This window comes from Eretmochelys imbricata, chromosome 23 (genome assembly GCF_965152235.1).
Source record: "Eretmochelys imbricata isolate rEreImb1 chromosome 23, rEreImb1.hap1, whole genome shotgun sequence".
NCBI lineage: Eukaryota > Metazoa > Chordata > Testudines > Cheloniidae > Eretmochelys > Eretmochelys imbricata.
The window spans coordinates 6,958,023-6,977,498 of record NC_135594.1 but is presented as its reverse complement, the minus strand read 5'-3'; the positions used below and the strand labels follow the sequence as shown (position 1 = coordinate 6,977,498).

The following is a 19,476-nucleotide window of genomic DNA, read 5'->3' as shown; positions in this document are numbered from 1 at the left end:
ACCCCCTCCACTGGCCCCTCTCTCTCCCTGTTCTCCTCTCTCTTCCTGGCTCCTTTCCCTGCCGCTTAGCTGCACAGACCATGATTCTATTCCCCATACTAAACCGCCTCCCCTGAATCACCTGCCTCTCAACAAACTCCTCACCTCTCACTCCTCCACCATGGTTTCTACTCCCACTGCCCCAGCTCTCTGAAAAGGACTACAGGTAACTGTGAAACCCAGCTTCCAGAGCAATGCAGCAGCTGAGGGGGTGAAGGTGTTCCTTGGAGGTACGAATAGGGGAAGATGAAGTAAGGAGGTGCTGTCACCCCTATATGGCATTGATGAGACCATCACTGGGTACCAGGACAAGCTTGGTGTCCACACTTCAAACAGGTTGACTCACAGTTTCAGGACTTTAAGGCCAGAAGGGACCATTAGATCATCTAGTCTGACCTCATGTGTAGTACAGGCCATCACATTTCACCCAGTTACCCCTGCATTGAGCCCAATCATTTGCATTTGCTAAAACACATTCCTGAAAGGCAGCCAGTCTGGGTCTGAAGACATCAAGAGATGAGAATCCACCACTTCCCGGGAGTTTGTTCCGATGGTTAATCAGCCTCCCTGGTAAACATTTGACTGTAATTTCTAATTTTACATTAGTCTGGCTTCAGCTTCCAGCCACTGGTTCTTGTTTGGCCTTTCTCCACTAGGTCAAAGAGCCCTCTAGTAGCCAGTATTTTCTCCTTGTGAAGGTGCTTGTGCAACGCCAACAGACCCTGTTCATCAGTGGGCAGAATTGAACCAGGAACCTCTGGAGCCAAAAGCCAACTGGCTGTTAGCTAAGGCTGTAGAGCAAACTCTCTCTCTCTCTCTCTCTCTCTCTCTCAGTGCCACTAGATGGGACAGAACACCACACACAAGGCATGTGGGTTACACTTGTGCACTGTCACCAAGTCACCTTTTGATCCTCTTTATGATAAGACAGAGAGATTGAACTCCTTAAGTCTCTTCTTGACAGGCATTTTCTCCAGCCCTTAAATCATTTTTGTGTCTCTTTTCTGCACTTTCTCCTATTTACACCATCCTTTTTACTATGTGGCAATCAGAACGAGGCGCAGTCTCCAGTATTCCTCTCACCAGTGCCAATATTGACAGAAAGGGAAAGTTCAGAAAAGAATGAGAATAACGCTCCAAGGGCTGGACAAGCTGCCGCACAGGGCAGGACTAAAGGAGCTCAGTCTATTGAGTTTCTCCCAGAGAAAGCAAACAGGTGACTTGATCACGGTGCACAGAGGGCAAAGATATCTTTAATCTCACCGAGGCAGAATGAGGTCCAGTGGTTGCAAGGTGAAGTGAGACAAATCCAGGCTAGAAATAAGGAACTAATTTTTAATAGTGATCAGGTTCTTAAAAGAAGAATTTTAATAGAAGAAAAAGTAAAAAGAATCACCTCTGTAAAATCAGGATGGTAAATACCTTACAGGGTAATTAGATTCAAAACATAGAGAATCCCTCTAGGCAAAACCTTCAGTTACAAAAAGACACAAAAACAGGAATTTACATTCCATTCAGCACAGCTTATTTTCTCAGCCATTTAAAGGAATCAGAATCTAACGCATATCGAGCTAGATTACTTACTAAGTTCTGAGACTCCATTCCTGTTCTGTCCCCGGCAAAAGCATCACACCGACAGACAGAGAGAGAGAGAGGCTTTGTTTCTCCCTCCCCCAAGCTTTTGAAAGTATCTTGTCTCCTCATTGGTCATTTTGGTCAGGTGCCAGCGAGGTTATCCTAGCTTCTTAACCCTTTACAGGTGAGAGGGTTTTCCCTCTGGCCAGGAGGGATTTTAAAGGTGTTTACCCTTCCCTTTATATTTATGACATTCCCTCTCCCCATTGAGACAGGGCTGCCCCCAAGGGCTCCTTGCCCCTTTTCCCCTCCTCGAGGCAGGGCTGCCCCCACAGGCCTTATTTCCCCATCCCTCTAGGTAGGGCTGTCCCATGACTGCCATCCTTCCTCCCTCGCCTCACCCGAGGCAGTGCCTCTCCCACAGCCCCATCCACCCTGCCCCCTCCACAATGTGGTGCCATCCACACCCTCAGTTGCTCCCCCCACAAGGCGAGGGCTGCCCCTGTGACACTTTCCTCTGCACACTTCCCTGAAGAAAGGCCCCATCCATTGCCCCCATTGTCCCTCTGTCCATAGCCCTATCCCAAGCCTACCTGCCCCACATGGCCCCTTCTCTACCCCACCCGCATCGCCCCATGATCCCTCTGTCCCACCATAGTCCCGTCCCCAACAATGGAGGGCAGCCCCCCTACCCCCTACCCTTTGTGCAGGCAGCCCCCCATTTCTGGTGTGGACAGCCCCCATGCCCACTCCCTGTCAAGAGCAGCCCCCCACACCTGGCTCAGGAAGCCCCTTCCCTGCCCCTTGGTATGGGAAGCCCCTATGCTCCCTCCCTGCCAGGGGCAGCCCACTTCCACAGTCAGTGCCTATTCTCCCCATTCCCCCTGTGATGGGTTCCCCCCAGGGTGCCACCTGGAACTGGGGTACCACTGAGCCCCCTGACCCACCAGCCTGGGCTCCCTTTTACACTGCACTACTGTGACAAGCTACAAAGCCTTCCAGCCTGCACTTTCACCATCATACACACAGGTAGGGATACACCCAGCTGCAGTTACATGCAGGCTCTCTGACTGGCCCCTGCATGGGAAAGCTACTCCCAGCTCCTTCGGCACACCCCCCCTCTGGAGTATAGACCCAAAATTATATCATCTTGCACTGCACATGGAACTGTACAGCATAAGCTCATAAAATTCTCCCCCTTCCTCAATGTGGAGAGAAATATGCAAAAGCCTTTTGCCCCTCAGTTATGATTTCCACACAGTGGTTTAAATAAAGCAAAAATAAACGTATTCACTTAAAATATTTCTTTTGTAGTTATTATAAGTGATAGCAAACTGATGAAAGCAGGTTACCTAGCAAATAAGTAAAAAAAGCAAACTAAACTTAATATACTAAATAGATTGGATATGAATTAGCAGATTCTCATCCTAAGAGATGATACAAGCAGGCTGCAGATTCTTAAGGGGCAAGCTGCACTTGCTTTACAGATTGGAACCTCCAGGTATTTCAGTCACAGGCTAAAAATCCCACTAGCCTGGGTCCAGCACTTCCCCCAATTCAGTCTTTGTTCCTGAAGTGTTTCCAGGAGTCTTCTTGTGTGGGGAGTGAAGAACACCTGATGATGTCACTCCCTGCCTTATATAGCTTTTGCGTATGGACGGAATTCTTTGTTCCCAAAGCTTGGTTCCCAGACTAGTCTATGGAAAAACACTGGCATCTGAAGATGGAGTCTAGAGACATGTGGTCTCATCACATGTCCTTGTAGAGTCATAGCAGCCATTATTCAGAGGCTGTCTGTAGTTCTCAGGAAGGCTCCCGAGGTGGGAGAAAAGCTTCCCCTAAGGCCTACTGTTTTATCCTAATGGCGTGTTGCCCTGAATGGGCCCTTCCCCACTCACTATCTAGAATGAAAGCATCTTGGCTAGTGGGAGTTATCCAGGTGTAACTACATTTGAAGTACAGATACATAGTCAATATGCATCACTTCAGGTACAAAAGTGATACACATGCATACAAATAGGATAATCCTATTCAGCAAATCATAACCTTTTCAATGACATCTGACATGATTATCTTGCATAAAATACATTATGATTATGTCATAATCATATCACAATCATATCACTGTGAAGAATATGGGGTGCAATGTCACCCCCCGTCCTGGCACAGGCAGCCCCGGTCACACCATCTTGTTCTGTTTCAGTTTTGTGGTGAACCTGCGGTGCAGGAACGGGGACATCGCCTTCCATTTTAATCCGCGTTTCAACGAGGGCCGCCCAGTGGTTGTGTGCAACACCGAGCAGAACGGCTGCTGGGGGCCAGAGGAAAGGACCTACCACATGCCCTTCCAGCCAGGCATCTACTTCGAAGTGATCATCAACGTCAAGGGCCACTGCTATCAGGTGAGCACACGGCCCTGGCAGGACGGCAGCCGGGGTGGATACTCTGCTGCTGGCAGCTGCCAGGCACTGCACCACAGCCCATCAAGGGCCACTAGCTCTGCAGGGGTGATGGAGGGGAAGCAGGTCCCCTTGCTGGGACAGGACACATCAGCGAGTACCAGTCTGTGGCCTTGAGGGGAGGCCAGTACAGACCAGTCTGTGCTTCTGGGGTGCCTTGCTGGTGCCTGTACTTGCAGGGGAGGCAAGTTTGTATCATTTTTGGTGGTGCCTAAGGCTCTGGGAGGGAGTTTGGGTGTGGGGTCTGGGCTGGGGCAGGGGTGAAGGAGGGGGTGTGGGGGTCGGACTCTGGGAGGAGTTTGGGTGCGGGGTGCGGGCTGGGGCAGGGGGTGGTGTACAGGAGGGGGTGCTGGGGGCTAGTTCTGGGAGGGAGTTTGAGTGCGGGATCTGGGTTGGGCAGGGAGTTGGGGTACAGGAAGGGGGGTTCGGGGGTCGAGCTCTGGGAGGGAGTTTGAGTTCTGGGGCAGGGGGTCGGGTTGCGGGAGAGGGTGAGGGGTGCAGCGCTTACCTCAGGCGGCTCCCGGAAGCGACCTGCACTCTCCTCCAGCAGCAGCTCCCAGGCGGGGGCCCAGAGGGGTCTCCATGCACCGGTGCCTGCAGGCACCACCCCTGCAGCTCCCATTGGCTGTAGCTTGGGGTGGTGGCAGTGCTCGGAGACACCCCAGCCCCCCAGGGGCTGCAGGGTTGTGCCGGCCACTTCCGAGCACTTCCGGAAGCGGAGCGGGTGGGCAGGAAGCCACCTTAGCCCCATTGCGCTGCTGGCGGTGGCGGTGGGGGCCCCAGGCCCTTTTAAATTGCCCAGGGGCAGCAGGTGGGGCCAGGGCGGGATGCTTCGGGGGAGGTGCGTGGGGGCGGCAGGTGGGGCAGGGGGAGAGACCCGGATCCAAACTTCGGTGGAGCCAGGCCTCTATGCTCTCATATTGGTGGAGCACGGGCACCATGGGCCCATACACCTCACCGCCCCTGGGTTCACACTGCTTTGTGACTGGCCTCGAGATGCCGCAGGGGGATGTGAAAGGGAGACAGGATCAGGCCCTAAGCATTGATGGAGTTCAGCTGATACCGTGTTTGGCAGGGAGGGGAGAGACTTGCAGGAAGGGCTCTCACTGAGGTCTGTCTCCGCAGCCTTGCAGAGGGTGCGGCTAAGTCTTCCTCTGTTACAAGGGAGAGATTTCCAAAGGCACTGTCACAAGGTGGCTGGCCTCTTAGGGGAGGGTCCCAGCTCCACATGGGCCGCGCGCGACTCCTGCATTTGGAGAAGCTGGGTGTGAGCACTGGAAGCTCCCTAGAAGTAGGGAGGGTACCAGTGCCTGGACCCCGGCCCCCCACCCCACTCCGCCCTGAGGCCTGTCCCAGCTCAGCCTCCTCACCCCAGAGGGGGGGCACCAACTAATGGGGAGGACACATGACCTCCCCTCATGTCTCCTCCCTATGCCCCCTTCCCACCCCACGTTACCTGCGGGGGGATGGGGGCTTCCAGGGACACTGGCTGACTCTGAGCATGCTGGAAGAACCGGGGGGCTTAGGGGGGTGCTCCAGAAGCAGAGGCAAATTAAGATTGCCTGGGACCTTGAGCCGGAGCTAGTGGGGTGGCCCGTCCGCACCCCTTTCGCCTGCAGCCCCGCCCACTGCCCCATCCCTTTCTGCCCCTTTCCTGAGGCCCACCCCTGTTCCCCCAGGATCCACCCACCCCACTGCAAACCCCTGCCCTCCCCCCTCCCCACTGCAGCCCCAAGACCAGAGAAGCTCTGTCCCCATGCCACGGCCATGGGGCGCAGCGGGGAGTGAGAGCTCCTCCAGTCCCAGCGGGGGTCTGGGTGCTGGGGCTTCCCCTGCCACACAGCGGCTTCTGCTGGGACGGGTGGGTGGCGCTGGGGCTACAGTGCTTGGGGGATGGGTTTTGCATACCCCTGAGGGCCGAAGCTACGTCCAGCTAAATGTTAAGTGCAGACCAGGCCTCAGTGCGCAGTGGATCTGAGGCAGCAGCACCATGGGGAGCCTTTTACACCCTGATTCCCAAACTAGGAGCAGCCCAGAGCCTTTAAAAAGGGGAGCCTGTGACAGCTGGGCCCAGTAATCTACCCATGAGAACTCATGGCACATGTGCCAATCGAATTGTTGTAGGCAAATCAGAGGAAGGGAGGGGATAGATTGAGTTACTGCTAAGGTCATAATGACCCTACCTGAGTTACCTGAATTGTTGATTTGAGCCTATTTGCAGCCTATATAACCATAACGATTAAATAAAAAAATTATCACTTAGCTAAATAACAATGTAATTTCTTCAAATATAGCCTATGCACAAGAGGTCTAGTAATGTTAACTATATGTAAAGTTTGAAGTTTCATCGATCCGGGAGGTTATCGAGATCATTCTGGACAAAGAGACACTGGGTGCTAAATTTCGTAAAGGATCCAATTTTTAATTAATTTTAACTCACAAACTAATTCATAGAGATGTACTTGTAAATCTTCAGGCAATCCATTCAGTGCCCCGTGAGGGAGTGCTGTAAGTTTGAGGAGCATGTGCTGTATTTTTCATAGAAAACAAATCCCTGATTTAAGTGCAAAATGCAATTCAAGCTGAACTGTGGAGTCAGGACCAACACTTCCATGACAAGGCACTTTTGAACTGACACTGGGGATTGCACTGGTTGATCTAAATCAGTTTCTAAACCGATGTAGTTCAATTGGTATAATTTCCTTGTGTAGACAAGACCTACATCCATGGCCTCATTCTCCTTTTGCACTAGTGTAATCTCTGCAGCCTCTTTGGTGTTACTTCCGGTTTACACGGAGGTGGTGGAAAGTGGAGTCAAGCTCTACGAGTCAGTGGAGTTACCTCAGATTACCCTGGTATCACTGGCAACAGAATCTGGCTCCGTGTCAGCAAAGAATGTTTCCGCTTGTGTCAAACGGGGATGCACAGAACCTGGTTAACTTTCATGCAGAGACTGCAATCACTTGGAGGCTCCTGCTCAGACAGGCCCAGACACCAGTGGACAGGAGAGTTCAGCTTTTATGGTGCTGGATATTTTTTCAGCCAAACTAAAAGTCATTGAATAGACTTTGCTGAAACTTTCCAAAATGTTTCCCCTTGGGCTGGGTGTAGCAGGGGAGATTTCAGCCCCAGAAGAGACATTCCCCCTTGGGCTGAGTGCAGCCGAGGAGGTTTCAGCCCCAGAGGAGACATTTTCAAGAAGCTGTGAGCAAGTGAGAGCAGGGAAGCCCCACATTCTTGCAATATTGGGTGTTTTTCTTAAAGCCCCTACTCCTGGAGTCATGTGATTACATCAGATTCTCAGCTTTCATTAAAAAAAAACAACAAAACCCAGCAAGTTTCCAGCTCTCATGGCTGTGGAGAAAAGTTGAAAATGTGATCCTGAAAGACCAGAAACCCAGAAGGCAAATAGACAGAGTCCATAATTCTTTATATTTAAGACAATCTCAAGATTTGATGAGGTGTAACTCATAATTTGTGAACACTGGGGTTGGCGATACTGCAGCCCTGATGTGATCTTAACTAGAGTAAAGGCTCTCCCACTGCGGATACCCTCATCTTCTCACTCCTCCTAGCACAGCCCTCACCCGTCCCTCCCTCTGTCCTTTCCCTAGGTCTCTGTGAATGGTCAGCACTTCCTGGAGTACAGACACCGCCTTTCCCTTCATACTGTCCAGACCCTGGAGATCAAAGGGAACGTGACTGTGAACTGCATCAACTTCACAAACCCCAGCGTGAGTATCTGCTCTGGCATTGTTAACACCAGTTCCACTGCTCAGGCCGGCTGCCCAGTGGCAAGGGACGTTGTATTAACAGACCTCTCAACTGCCCCGGGTTTCGCTGGACTGTCCTGCTTGACCCCCCAAACCTCCATCCTGGTTAAAGGAGAACATTTTTCACATTCGGGGCCACCTGTGAGAGGAGAGGGGAGAAAGGGGCAGTTTGCCACAGGTCCCTTGTTTGAGAGGGGCCCCCAAACAGAGCGGCATTGAGACTCAGTGCACAGGGTCACAGCCCACTCAGGTTTGGCCTGGCCGCCTCTCTGTCTATGGCTGGCCGGGCCATACCTGAGTGACCCGTGCATTAGGTCACAACACCAATCAAACCTGGCATCTCCATCTCCAGAGGGGCAGACGGGCCTGAGCAGCGCTGTGTCTCACTTTAGCACTTGAAATATAGGGAGGCATGTGTTGATGCAGGGCAAGGAAAGCCAGAGGAACTGGGGGTGTTGTTCCATGGGAGCCCCCTCTACTGCACCCAGCAGGAGACACCATTCAGGAACTTGGGTATGACTAATGTCTTGTCCTCCAATGGTGCCTCCCATTTCCAGGCCCACAGTGGCTGGCCACTCGGGGGGCCAGTGCCCAATGGGGCAGGGAGTTGCCTGCGCTGCATGCAAGGCGAGTATCCCAGCTCCTCAGCAATCATAGATTTAACAGCTGGAGGGGAGAGGGAGAGGGAGACGGAGCCAGCAACTGCCAGTTGCAAGATGGCCACTTTAGAGCAGCAGCCGTCAAATTTAAAAGGGCGAGCCGCAGAAAGGCATGCTGGGAAAAAGCTCCCTGCAGTGTGGAGTGGTACTCAAGGTTGGGAAGCCAGAAGGGAAGGTCCAGCTGGGGAGAAGGATCTGTTCAGGTGTTGTGCTAACTACTGCTACATCACAGATTCTCAGTATCTAGGCCTGCAGCTCTTTGCCTGCCGTGACTCCCCGTTGCTGCCCTGCCCTGTCTCTAGTACCATTAAACCCCACGTGCAATCCCTACTTGGCAGCCGGTATCAAGCGGAGTGCCCCAGGGATCGGTCCTGGGGCTGGTTTTGTTCAACATCTTCCTTAATGATCTGGATGATGGGACGGATTTCACCCTCGGCAAGTTTGCGGACGACACTAAGCTGGGGGGAGAGGTAGACAGGCTGGAGGGTAGGGATAGGGTCCAGAGTGACCTAGACAAATCGGAGGACTGGGCCAAAAGAAATCTGATGAGGTTCAACAAGGATAAGTGCAGAGTCCTGCACTTAGGACGGAAGAATCCCAGACACCGCTACAGGCTGGGGGCCGACTGGCTAGGCAGCAGTTCTGCAGAAAAGAACCTGGGGATTACAGTGGATGAGAAGTTGTATATGAGTCAGCAGTGTGCCCTTGTTGCCAAGAAGGCTAACGGCATATTGGGCTGCATTAGTAGGAGCATTGCCAGCAGATTGAAGGAAGTGATTATTCCCCTCTATTCGGCACTGATGAGGTCACATCTGGAATATTGCGTCCAGTTTTGGGCCCCCACTATAGAAAGGATGTAGAGAAATTGGAGAGAGTCCAGTGGAAGGCAGCGAAAATGATTAGGGGGCTGGGACACATGACTTATGAGGAGAGGCTGAGGGAACTGAGTTATTTAGTCTGCAGAAGAGAAGAGTGAGGGGGGATTTGATAGCAGCCTTCAACTGCCTGAAGGGGGGTTCCAAAGAAGATGGAGCTCAGCTGTTCTCAGTGGAGGCAGATGACAGAACAAGGAGCAATGGTCACAAGTTGAAGTGGGGGAGGTCTAGGTTGCATATTAGGAAAATCAATTTCACTAGGAGGGTGGTGAAGCACTGGAATGGGTTACCTAGGGAGAAATCTGGGGTGGTGGAATCTCCATCCGTAGAGGTTTTTAAGGCCGGGCTTGACAAAGCCCTGGCTGGGATGATTTAATTGGGGTTGGTCCTGCTTTGAGCAGGGGGTTGGACTAGATGACCTCCTGAGGTCTGTTCTAACCCTGATCTTCTATGGTTCTATGGTTCACCTTAACGTACTTCTTTGGGTTTAGGGGCTGCAAGGGCAGGCAGCCCCTGCTTGTGGAATTCACTCCAGCAGTGTGAGTACAACTCTTACAGTCCCATGTTCAGCTAACTTGGGGGGGGTGTGGATCTAAAGAGGAGATGCTCAGATCATCCTAGAAAAGTGAGCTGGAAAAGCTCCAGCAGACATCGGGGGTCAAAATGCTTCTGTCTCTGGCCATGGTAGCCTGCACAATACCCGACATGTCCCCCTGCTTGAATCAGCATGGGAGTAGTGGACTGGGTCCAACGGTCCCCCTGCGTATGACATTCAAACAGGGTTTGCCTCCCACTGCCCAAGACTTCCTCTCCTGGGCAAGGGTTACCAGACTAAAGAAGCCAGAAAAGTGAGGAGTGTTTTGTCTTCCTCCACCCCTGCTGCACTGCCTCTGTGTAGGCTGCAGGCTCCTTAGGGCAGGGCCTTGCTTTATACCTGAACTAAGCACGCTTTTGGGTGCTCTACGAATGCCCCAGTCACCTGGTTGGGAAGCATCTTGCTGCTGAGACCCCTCAACCCTATCAGAATGGAGCAGCTACACAGCTCATCAGAGTGACACCCCAAGACCTCGCTTTTCAACATCCTTTCTGAAGGGTAGACACCTGAAGGTCCGGTTCCTTGCAGGAATCATTTGTCCGGGCCCCTCATTTTGGGGCTTTGTCTGGGCCTTGGTGGGGCGAGCGGTCCAGCTTCTGCTTTGTCACAAAGCGAAGGGGCTGTTTAATTCTGGTGACATCATGCAGGCAGGGGAGTTTTAGCTGCTGAAGCTCACATCACAGTTGCTGTGCTTACTTGGCCTCTCTGTCCTTGCAGATCCCCAATGTGTTTGCCCAGCCAGTCTTCGGGGCTCCAGCTCCCAGAGTGAGTATTTTGCTACAGATGATACACATTGATCATTCAGAGACTTTGACAAGACCCTGGGATGTGAGGGGGCAGGATAGGGAGGAAGACCCAGTAGGGTAATATAATTCCTGGCATATTATACAAAGGGCCAGGTGAGGCGGCAGAGGTGTGGAGTATGCACACTATGCTTCAAGGACTCCTGCATGGAGGGGGCCATGAAGAAAACCCTGCATGGTTCCAAATCCCAGATCTGAAGAATCCCAATGCCTGGGTGGTGTAGTAGCCGGTGGCCTGTGGCTCGAGCAGTCATGGGCTTGCAGATTTAAACTTGGGAGCAATTTGTGAAATCCGAGTTCAGCAAATCACTGGGAACAGATGGAGCTATCAGAGAGTCCTGTGTGCAAGAGCAGAGACACTGACCAGGATCTACAGGCACTGTGACCATATAAAGAGCAGCTGCTCCTGAGGTTGGACAGCTGCTATCATAGAACTCTCTCTCCTTCCGCTCATCTGCACCTGCCTACTGTTATATGCCACTGAGCTTAGTCTCAAATTTCCCTGTGTCCCACACAAACTTGGTGTTTCATTTCAGCTGACTGAGGGCATAAAAATTATACTGTTAATGCAGTCACATTCTTTTAGTCTTCTTCACTCTAAGACTGTGTCAGACGTATCTCATAATACTTTTTATACAATACAAGTGACTTGTGGAACTCATTGCCACATGATATCACCAAGAGATTTAGACAAAGACGGGACACTTATATGGATGACGAGAACATTCAGGATTAAATTCTGGTTGGACTGAAGTCTGTGGCAAAAATCCCAGTGACTTAAATGGAACTAGCATTTCACCCCAACACCGTGTTAGAGAGAATAAAAAATATGAGACGCAAACCCTCCTGCTTTGGGGCATAAGCTAACCACTAACTGGTAGGGTTAGGATACAGACTAGATGGCCACAGGTCTGCTCTGGCATTGCAGTCCCTGTATTCCTACAGGTATGTTCCTATCTGGGTCCTAGCGGCTGGGAGTTGCAGGGTTGCTGTGCTTCAGACAGAAGCAAAGGAACTGCAGAGTTGTGAGCCTCCTCCTTGTACAAGGGAGAATGACTGAGGTGCTGATGTTCCTTGTCTGTCACAATTCTGAAGCAGACCCTGTAGAGCTGTGGATCTGACCTGTGAAGAAATAGAAACAGATGAACAAGGAGAGAATAGTTCTACCTTGGATCTGGATATCTATGATCAATGGCATGAAACCAGTCTGTCTTCCATGAGGGAAAATAATCTGTCTCTGGCATGCTAACGTCCACTGGAAAAAGTGAGCCAGGTGACCTGGTGGCTCCCAAGGGCTTTGGCTAAAATGCACGATAGGAGATGAAGGAAATTTGAAATTTGATACTCACTGAAGGGCAAAGTCTTGTTGGGATTTGAATCTAGTCATGTGAGACAGAAGTTGTCACAGTCACAGTGATCGGCTGCTCCTCAAAGAGGAGAGAGGCTAAAATGCCCAGCAAAGGGAAGAGGCACTGAACATGTGTGCTTTGGTGCATCCGTCTGATGAATAAGGAAGGCTGGGGGGATCAGAGAGAATTCACTTGTTTTTCCCATTAGAAAGTCAGGACCTGTCCAGGCTGAAAGACTCTGTGATGCCTGGAACATGAGTGAAATATTGGCTGCATTAGAGCCAAGAGAATGAAAGCGGAGCATTCGAGAGAAGAAAGGGGTTTTGATCAGACCGTTTAATACTCGGTACCTCTGCTTTGGTTGAAACACACATAGCTCCAGTGGCTTATGAGTATTTTGGAAAAAGGATGCACCTTAAACAAACATTCAGCATGCTTCAGTTAATGTGTCCGAGCTCTGGATACATGCTGGGCTGACTGTGACTTTATTCACTGAATTTTGCCCCTCTTTGTTTATGATCATCCTGAGATTTTTTTCTCTCATTTAATTTTGAAATGATTCACTGAGTAATCCTTGGTCTACAGCTCATATGTGAGCTGTTTGTTTCCAGGGCCATCCCTAGCCATTCTGGGGCCCTACACAGCCCCCCCCAAAGGGGGGTGGGGATGGGACCCCAGACCTCCATGGGGGAGGCTTGGGGGGCAGGGAGGAACAGAACTCACCGGTGGTGCAGCTGGGGCCAGGTGGCTGCACTTCTCGCCGCCAATGAGTGCAGGCCTGACCTGCTGCAGTCTTTAGCGGACTGGGCTAGGGTGGAGTAGGGGCAGGAAGAGGTGGGGCTGGGGCAGAGCAGGGGCAGGGGCCGGGGGAAGAGGCGGAGCAGGGGTTGGAGCAGCACGCAGCTGCGTAGCGCACCAGGAAATTTCCTGGTGCCCTACGCAGCTGCGTACTTTGCGTATGGGTAGGGACAGCCCTGTTTTTTCATTTGGTATTCAGGATACATCAGTCACATGCTCTTGTTTCTGTTCCCTGTCTGGATGAATGTAACCCCTAGAATTAGGGTTGTGTTGTGATCACTTGTAAATGCAAATACAGAATTTGCTTTTGCAAATATTCTCTAGCATATGCTTCAAATATGCTGTTTCCATAAATGTCCTGGAGCTCTTGCCCACTTCTGTTCTTGTTTTGGGTAAATCAACAAGTTAAAGGCTGGAGGAAGAAGCTGACAGCAAGCTGGTGAGGTCTGTTGAGGATACTAAGGCTATGTCTACACTAGCGCTCTTGTCGGTAAAAATTTTGTGGGTCAGGGGTGTGAAAAGAAACACACCCCTGACCAGGGGTGAAAGTAATTTAAAGGACTTACCAGTATGCAGGGTGGCCGGGGTCCTGGACAAGGTGTGGGAGGGGGCGGCTCTGGGCCCCAGGAAGGGGCGGGGCCTCAGGCAGAAGGGGCAGGGCTGGGGGCCCTTCAGCGCAGCCCGGACCACGCTCCCCGGGGCTGCGCTGGCAATTTAAAGGGCCAAGGGCTCCAGCTGCTGGCGTGATAGCAGCAGCAGGAGCCCGGAGCCCCGGGCCCTTTAAATCGCTGCCGGAGGCCCAGGATAGCGGCAGCCAGGAACCCTGCAGCTCCAAGTGGCGATTTAAAGGGCCCGGGGCTCCGGCTGCTGCTGGGATTCCCGGGCCCCTTTAAATCGCCGGGCCCCAGGGCAGCTGTCCCTTTTGTGACCTCCCCACCATCAGCGGCCCTGCTGGTACGGGTTGGCTGTGTACTGGCGGCCACTTTCTTACCGATACGCCAGACTGGACCGGACCGGCTTACTTTCACCTCTGCCCCGACCCACAAAAGTTTCACTGACAGAAGTGCCAGGGTGCACAGGGCTATGTCAGCAGGAGAGAGTCTCCTGCCAACATAGCGATCGCTGCTCGTTAGGGGTGGGTTAATTATGCCGGTGGGAGAGCTCTCTCTCATCCGCATAGAGCCGCTACACGGGAGGACTCACAGCAGTGCCGCTGTAAGGTCCAGAGCGTAGACACAGGCTGAGCTGGTTTGGTTTGTTAGGCTCTGTCTACAGCAGAGAGGGTGTGTCCTGCGGGGAAAATCACTTCTTGCCCCCTCACCAGTGGACCCCAAGTGATGTTTCTCTGACTAAACAAGTTGCTTTGACATGTAATCGGCTGCCTGTCTATTGGCGTTAGTGCCATGGGTTGTGTGGCAGGGTGCACGCATCCCGTGCTGGAGAGGTACGGTCATTGCTCGTGATCCTTCTTGACATTTTTGGATCTAATTTTTGGTTTTAAGAATATTTCCCATACCCTGTACCCAGTGTAACCGGAAACCCCCACTACAGTGATGCTTCCCTGATCCTATAAACAATGGCCCGTGTGGCAAAATACTCAGTAGGCTCAGTCCTTTTTAGCCTTGGAGACTCAGGTTTGGGGCAAGGCGAATCCTTAGAGGTGGCCCAGGGTCTGGCTACTCCTCTCCTCAGTCAGTCCCTTGTGCTTGTTTTCCTTCCCCCTGGGGAGCGAGTGCAGCCTCCCTACTGGGAAGGTTTGGTGTCTTGCTGCAAGCAGCCTACTGGCAGCTTCCCCGCTCCTCTCACTCCTTCACTCTGCCCCTCCTACCACCCAGGGGAGGGTTTAAAAAGGTCCCAAGTAGTTGGAGTCAGCTGAACCTAATTGGTTCCCTAGCAACCCCTTTTCCAGCTGAGCCTTATTGCCCCCTGGTTCTCTCTCCTCAATGGATAGGGAAGGGCCTTTTAAACCCCTGGGACTAATTACTACCCCCCTTTTGTAGCTGTTTGTCCTGGGTTTACCACACCTGTTACTTACAGGAGAGCTAGAAGGGGGACCACTGCATCATCCAGGCATCCCATGGTCTTGGGTGTCCGACGGGTCTTCTAAGCTAAAACTTGTCTAAATCCCCCCTTTATGTTCTCTACCTACATGCTTGCTGCACTTGCTTGCATCAGTCAATGTTCCACTTGTCTCAGACACATTCTCTTGCAGCGGTTACAAGCCTTAGAATCATAGAACATCAGGGTTGGAAGGGACCTCAGGAGGTATCTAGTCCAACCCCCTACTCAAAGCAGGACCAATCCCCAATTAAATCATCCCAGCCAGGGCTTTGTCAAGCCTGACCTTAAAAACTTCTAAGGAAGGAGATTCCACCACCTCCCTAGGTAACGCATTCCAGTGTTTCACCACCCTCCTAGTGAAAAAGTTTTTCCTAATATCCAACCTAAATCTCCCCCACTGCAACTTGAGACCATTACTCCTTGTTCTGTCATCTGCTACCACTGAGAACAGTCTAGAACCATCCTCTTTGGAACCCCCTTTCAGGTAGTTGAAAGCAGATATCAAATCCCCCCTCATTCTTCTCTTCCGTAGACTAATGTTAGCCAACGGCCAAGGATGTTTGGTGAGGTGCCAGCTATGCCCGTTTATACCATCCGTGACTTTAACCGCTAGGACGCACTGTCCCTTCACGGCAGGCAGCCCGGGCTAGGCTGACGGATGCCCCAAGGTCCTAACCACCCGTGACTTTAACTGCTAGAGCTCAGAGCTCCTTCGCAGCGGGCAGTCAATATTGACTGACAGGTGCCCCAATGGCAGCACTAAGAGCCTCTCCACACCCGTGACTTTAACTGCTAGAGCTCAGAGCTCCTTCGCAGCGGGCAGCCAGGATTGACTGACAGGTGCCCCAAGAGTTTGCCCCGTGGAGGCGGCACAACTCAACGCTAGGCTCTTAGTACTCTCACCTAATGGCCAGGCTTTAGAGCCAAAACGGCTGAGGTTCTTTAATTGTGTTGGCTGCTTTACAGTAAACCAGAGAAAACAAGTCAGGCTTATGCATAAATGGTTACCAAAATTTATTAAGCTAGATTCTAATCATGTGGTTACAAAATTGCTAGTGCCTACTTATTTAAATGTAGAGATGTTACACACACACAAACAAGTTACAAAACTGAAGCCACAATCCCAAAGAAAGAAAACAAAGTATAGAGCTCTATTTCAAAATATGTGTACACTAAAGATAGGAGATCAGGTGTGGGTGCTTCTTACCCTCCTTGCATCTCTCGATTCCAGCGGTGCCAAGCCAGGATCGGTCACTCAATTCCGCGGAAAGACGAATAAGGGACAAGGCTTAGGGACCCTCTTAGCTGCAGAAGCCTTGGGAGGCTGTCACTTATCTGACCAGCAGATAGATAGTGAAAAGCACTCAAAAATCATGGTGCTGTAGGTCCCCTACTTATACCTCTGTACTCCTTTATTCTCTTTCTCCTTTCTTATGCCAAATTGAGGCTGGTCTGTCTGGATGACGCCAGCTTTCGCAAGAGTAGTTTACACTTGCAAGGGAGAGAAACAATAAGTTTCGACTACTGGACATTTCTTTTATCAGGGTAAATATTTTCCCACCTAGGATGTTGGTGTGTGTGCATCACGCTACTTAGTAGGGGCTAAGAGCCATGTCTGTCACAGGGCCTCTGCCTGCTGTGAGCTTAATCGTTGTATATGTTCCCAGAGGCACATTGTAGCAGCACACCTGTGCTTTTCACAGCTTCAAAGGCTGTGCTGGAATATATGTTAAGTGCCCTGTTCCGGCTTCCTCCTGTGTTTCCAGCAATGCTGGTCTTGGGGGGGGGAGAGGGGGGGCTGGCTGTCTGGCTACAACTAAACATCCCAAGTTCCCTCAGCCTCTCCTCAAAAGTCATGTGTTCCAGTCCCCTAATCATTTCTGTTGCCCTCCGCTGGACTCTTTCCAATTTTTCCACATCCTTCTAGTGTGGGGCCCAAAACTGGACACAGTACTCCAGATGAGACCTCACCAGTGTCGAATAGAGGGGAACGATCACGTCCCTCGATCTGCTGGCAATGCCCCTACTTATACATCCCAAAATGCCATTGGCCTTCTTGGCAACAAGGGCACACTGTTGACTCATATCCAGCTTCTCGTCCACTGTAACCCTTAGGTCCTTTTCTGCAGAACTGCTGCCGAGCCATTCGGTCCCTAGTCTGTAGTGGTACATTGGATTCTTCCGTCCTAAGTGCAGGACTCTGCACTTGTCCTTGTTGAACCTCATCAGATTTCTTTTGGCCCAATCCTCCAATTTGTCTAGGTCCCTCTGTATCCTATCCCTACCCTCCAGCGTATCTACCTCTCCTCCCAGTTTAGTGTCATCTGCAGACTTGCTGAGGGTGCAATCCACACCATCCTCCAGATCATTTATGAAGATATTGAACAAAACCGGCCCCAGGACCGACCCTTGGGGCACTCCGCTTGATACCGGCTGCCAACTAGACATGGAGCCATTGATCACTACCTGTTGAGCCCGACAATCTAGCCAGCTTTCTGTCCACCTTATAGTCCATTCATCTAGCCCATACTTCTTTAACTTGCTGGCAACAATACTGTGGGAGACCGTGTCAAAAGCTTTGCTAAAGTCAAGGAACAACACGTCCACTGCTTTCCCTTCATCCACAGAACCAGTTATCTCATCATAGAAGGCAATTAGATTAGTCAGGCATGACTTGCCCTTGGTGAATCCATGCTGACTGTTCCTGATCACTTTCCTCTCCTCTAAGTGCTTCAGAATTGATTCCTTGAGGACCTGCTCCATGATTTTTCCAGGGACCGAGGTGAGGCTGACTGGCCTGTAGTTCCCAGGATCCTCCTCCTTCCCTTTTTTAAAGATGGGCAATACATTAGCCTTTTTCCAGTCGTCCGGACTTCCCCGGATCGCCACGAGTTTTCAAAGATAATGGCCAATGGCTCTGCAATCACATCCGCCAACTCCTTTAGCACTCTTGGTGCAACGCATCCGGCCCCATGGACTTGTGCTCGTCCAACTTTTCTAAATAGTCCCGAACCACTTCTTTCTCCACAGAGGGCTGGTCACCTCCTTCCCATGCTGTGCTGCCCAGTGCAGTAGTCTGGGAGCTGACCTTGTTCGTGAAGACAGAGGCAAAAAAAGCATTGAGTACTTTAGCTTTTTCCACATCCTCTGTCACTCGGTTGCCTCCCTCATTCAGTAAGGGGCCCACACTTTCCTTGACTTTCTTCTTGTTGCTAACATACCTGAAGAAACCCTTCTTGTTACTCTTAACATCTCTTGCTAGCTGCACCTCCAGGTGTGATTTGGCCTTCCTGATTTCACTCCTGGATGCCCGAGCAATATTTTTATACTCATCCCTGGTCATTTGTCCAATCTTCCACTTCTTGTAAGCTTCTTTTTTGTATTTAAGATCAGCAAGGATTTCACTGTTAAGCCAAGCTGGTCGCCTGCCATATTTACTATTCTTTCTACACATCGGGATGGTTTGTCCCTGTAACCCCAATAAGGATTCTTTAAAATACAGCCAGCTCTCCTGGACTCCTTTCCCCCTCATGTTATCCTCCCAGGGGATCCTGCCCATCAGTTCCCTGAGGGAGTCAAAGTCTGCTTTTCTGAAGTCCAGGGTCTGTATTCTGCTGCTCTCCTTTCTTCCTTGTGTTAGGATCCTGAACTTGACCATCTCATGGTCACTGCCTCCCAGGTTCCCATCCACTTTTGCTTCCCCTACTAATTCTTCCCGGTTTGTGAGCAGCAGGTCAAGAGCAGCTCTGCCCCTAGTTGGTTCTTCCAGCACTTGCAGCAGGAAATTGTCCCCTACATTTTCCAAAAACTTCCTGGATTGTCTGTGCACCGCTGTATTGCTCTCCCAGCAGATATCAGGGTGATTGAAGTCTCCCATGAGAACCAGGGCCTGCAATCTAGTAACTTCTGTGAGTTGCCGGAAGAAAGTCTCGTCCACCTCATCCCCCTGGTCCGGTGGTCTATAGTAGACTCCCACCATGACATCACCCTTGTTGCTCACACTTCTAAACTTAATCCAGAGACTCTCAGGTTTTTCTGCAGTTTCATACTTGAGCTCTGAGCAGTCATACTGCTCCCTTACATACAGTGCAACTCCCCCACCTTTTCTGCCCTGCCTGTCCTTTCTGAACAGCTTATATCCATCCATGACAGTACTCTAGTCATGTGAGTTATCCCTCCAAGTCTCTGTTATTCCAATCACATCATAATTCCTTGTCTTTGCCAGGACTTCCAGTTCTCCCTGCTTGTTTCCCAGGCTTCGTGCATTTGTGTATAGGCACTTGAGATAACCCGCTGATCCCCATACTCTTTCTCAGTATGAGGCAGGAGCCCTCCCCTCTCACGCGCTCCTGCTCGTGCTTCCTCCCGGTATCCCACTTCCCTTACTTACCTCAGGGCTTTGGTCTCCTTCCCCCGGTGAACCTAGTTTAAAGCCCTCCTCACTAGGTTAGCCAGCCTGCTTGCGAAGATGCTCTTCCCTCTCTTCGTTA

At 51.2% G+C, this 19,476-nt stretch overlaps 2 protein-coding genes across 2 annotated transcripts in view; one reads left to right on the top strand and one right to left on the bottom strand.

Annotated features, from left to right (window-relative positions):
- The window catches only part of LOC144279285 (uncharacterized), a 281,818-nt gene that overhangs the window by 117,348 nt on the left and 144,994 nt on the right, over positions 1 to 19,476 (bottom strand). The gene's annotated exons all lie outside the window — the stretch shown is intronic.
- The window catches only part of LOC144278974 (galectin-9-like), a 38,144-nt gene that overhangs the window by 2,052 nt on the left and 16,616 nt on the right, over positions 1 to 19,476 (top strand). The window contains exons 3-6 of the mRNA XM_077840375.1: positions 3,818 to 4,016; positions 7,688 to 7,807; positions 9,872 to 9,919; positions 10,693 to 10,740. Of these exons, the coding sequence (XP_077696501.1) occupies positions 3,818 to 4,016; positions 7,688 to 7,807; positions 9,872 to 9,919; positions 10,693 to 10,740 (415 nt within the window). The remainder of the gene's footprint in view (positions 1 to 3,817; positions 4,017 to 7,687; positions 7,808 to 9,871; positions 9,920 to 10,692; positions 10,741 to 19,476) is intronic.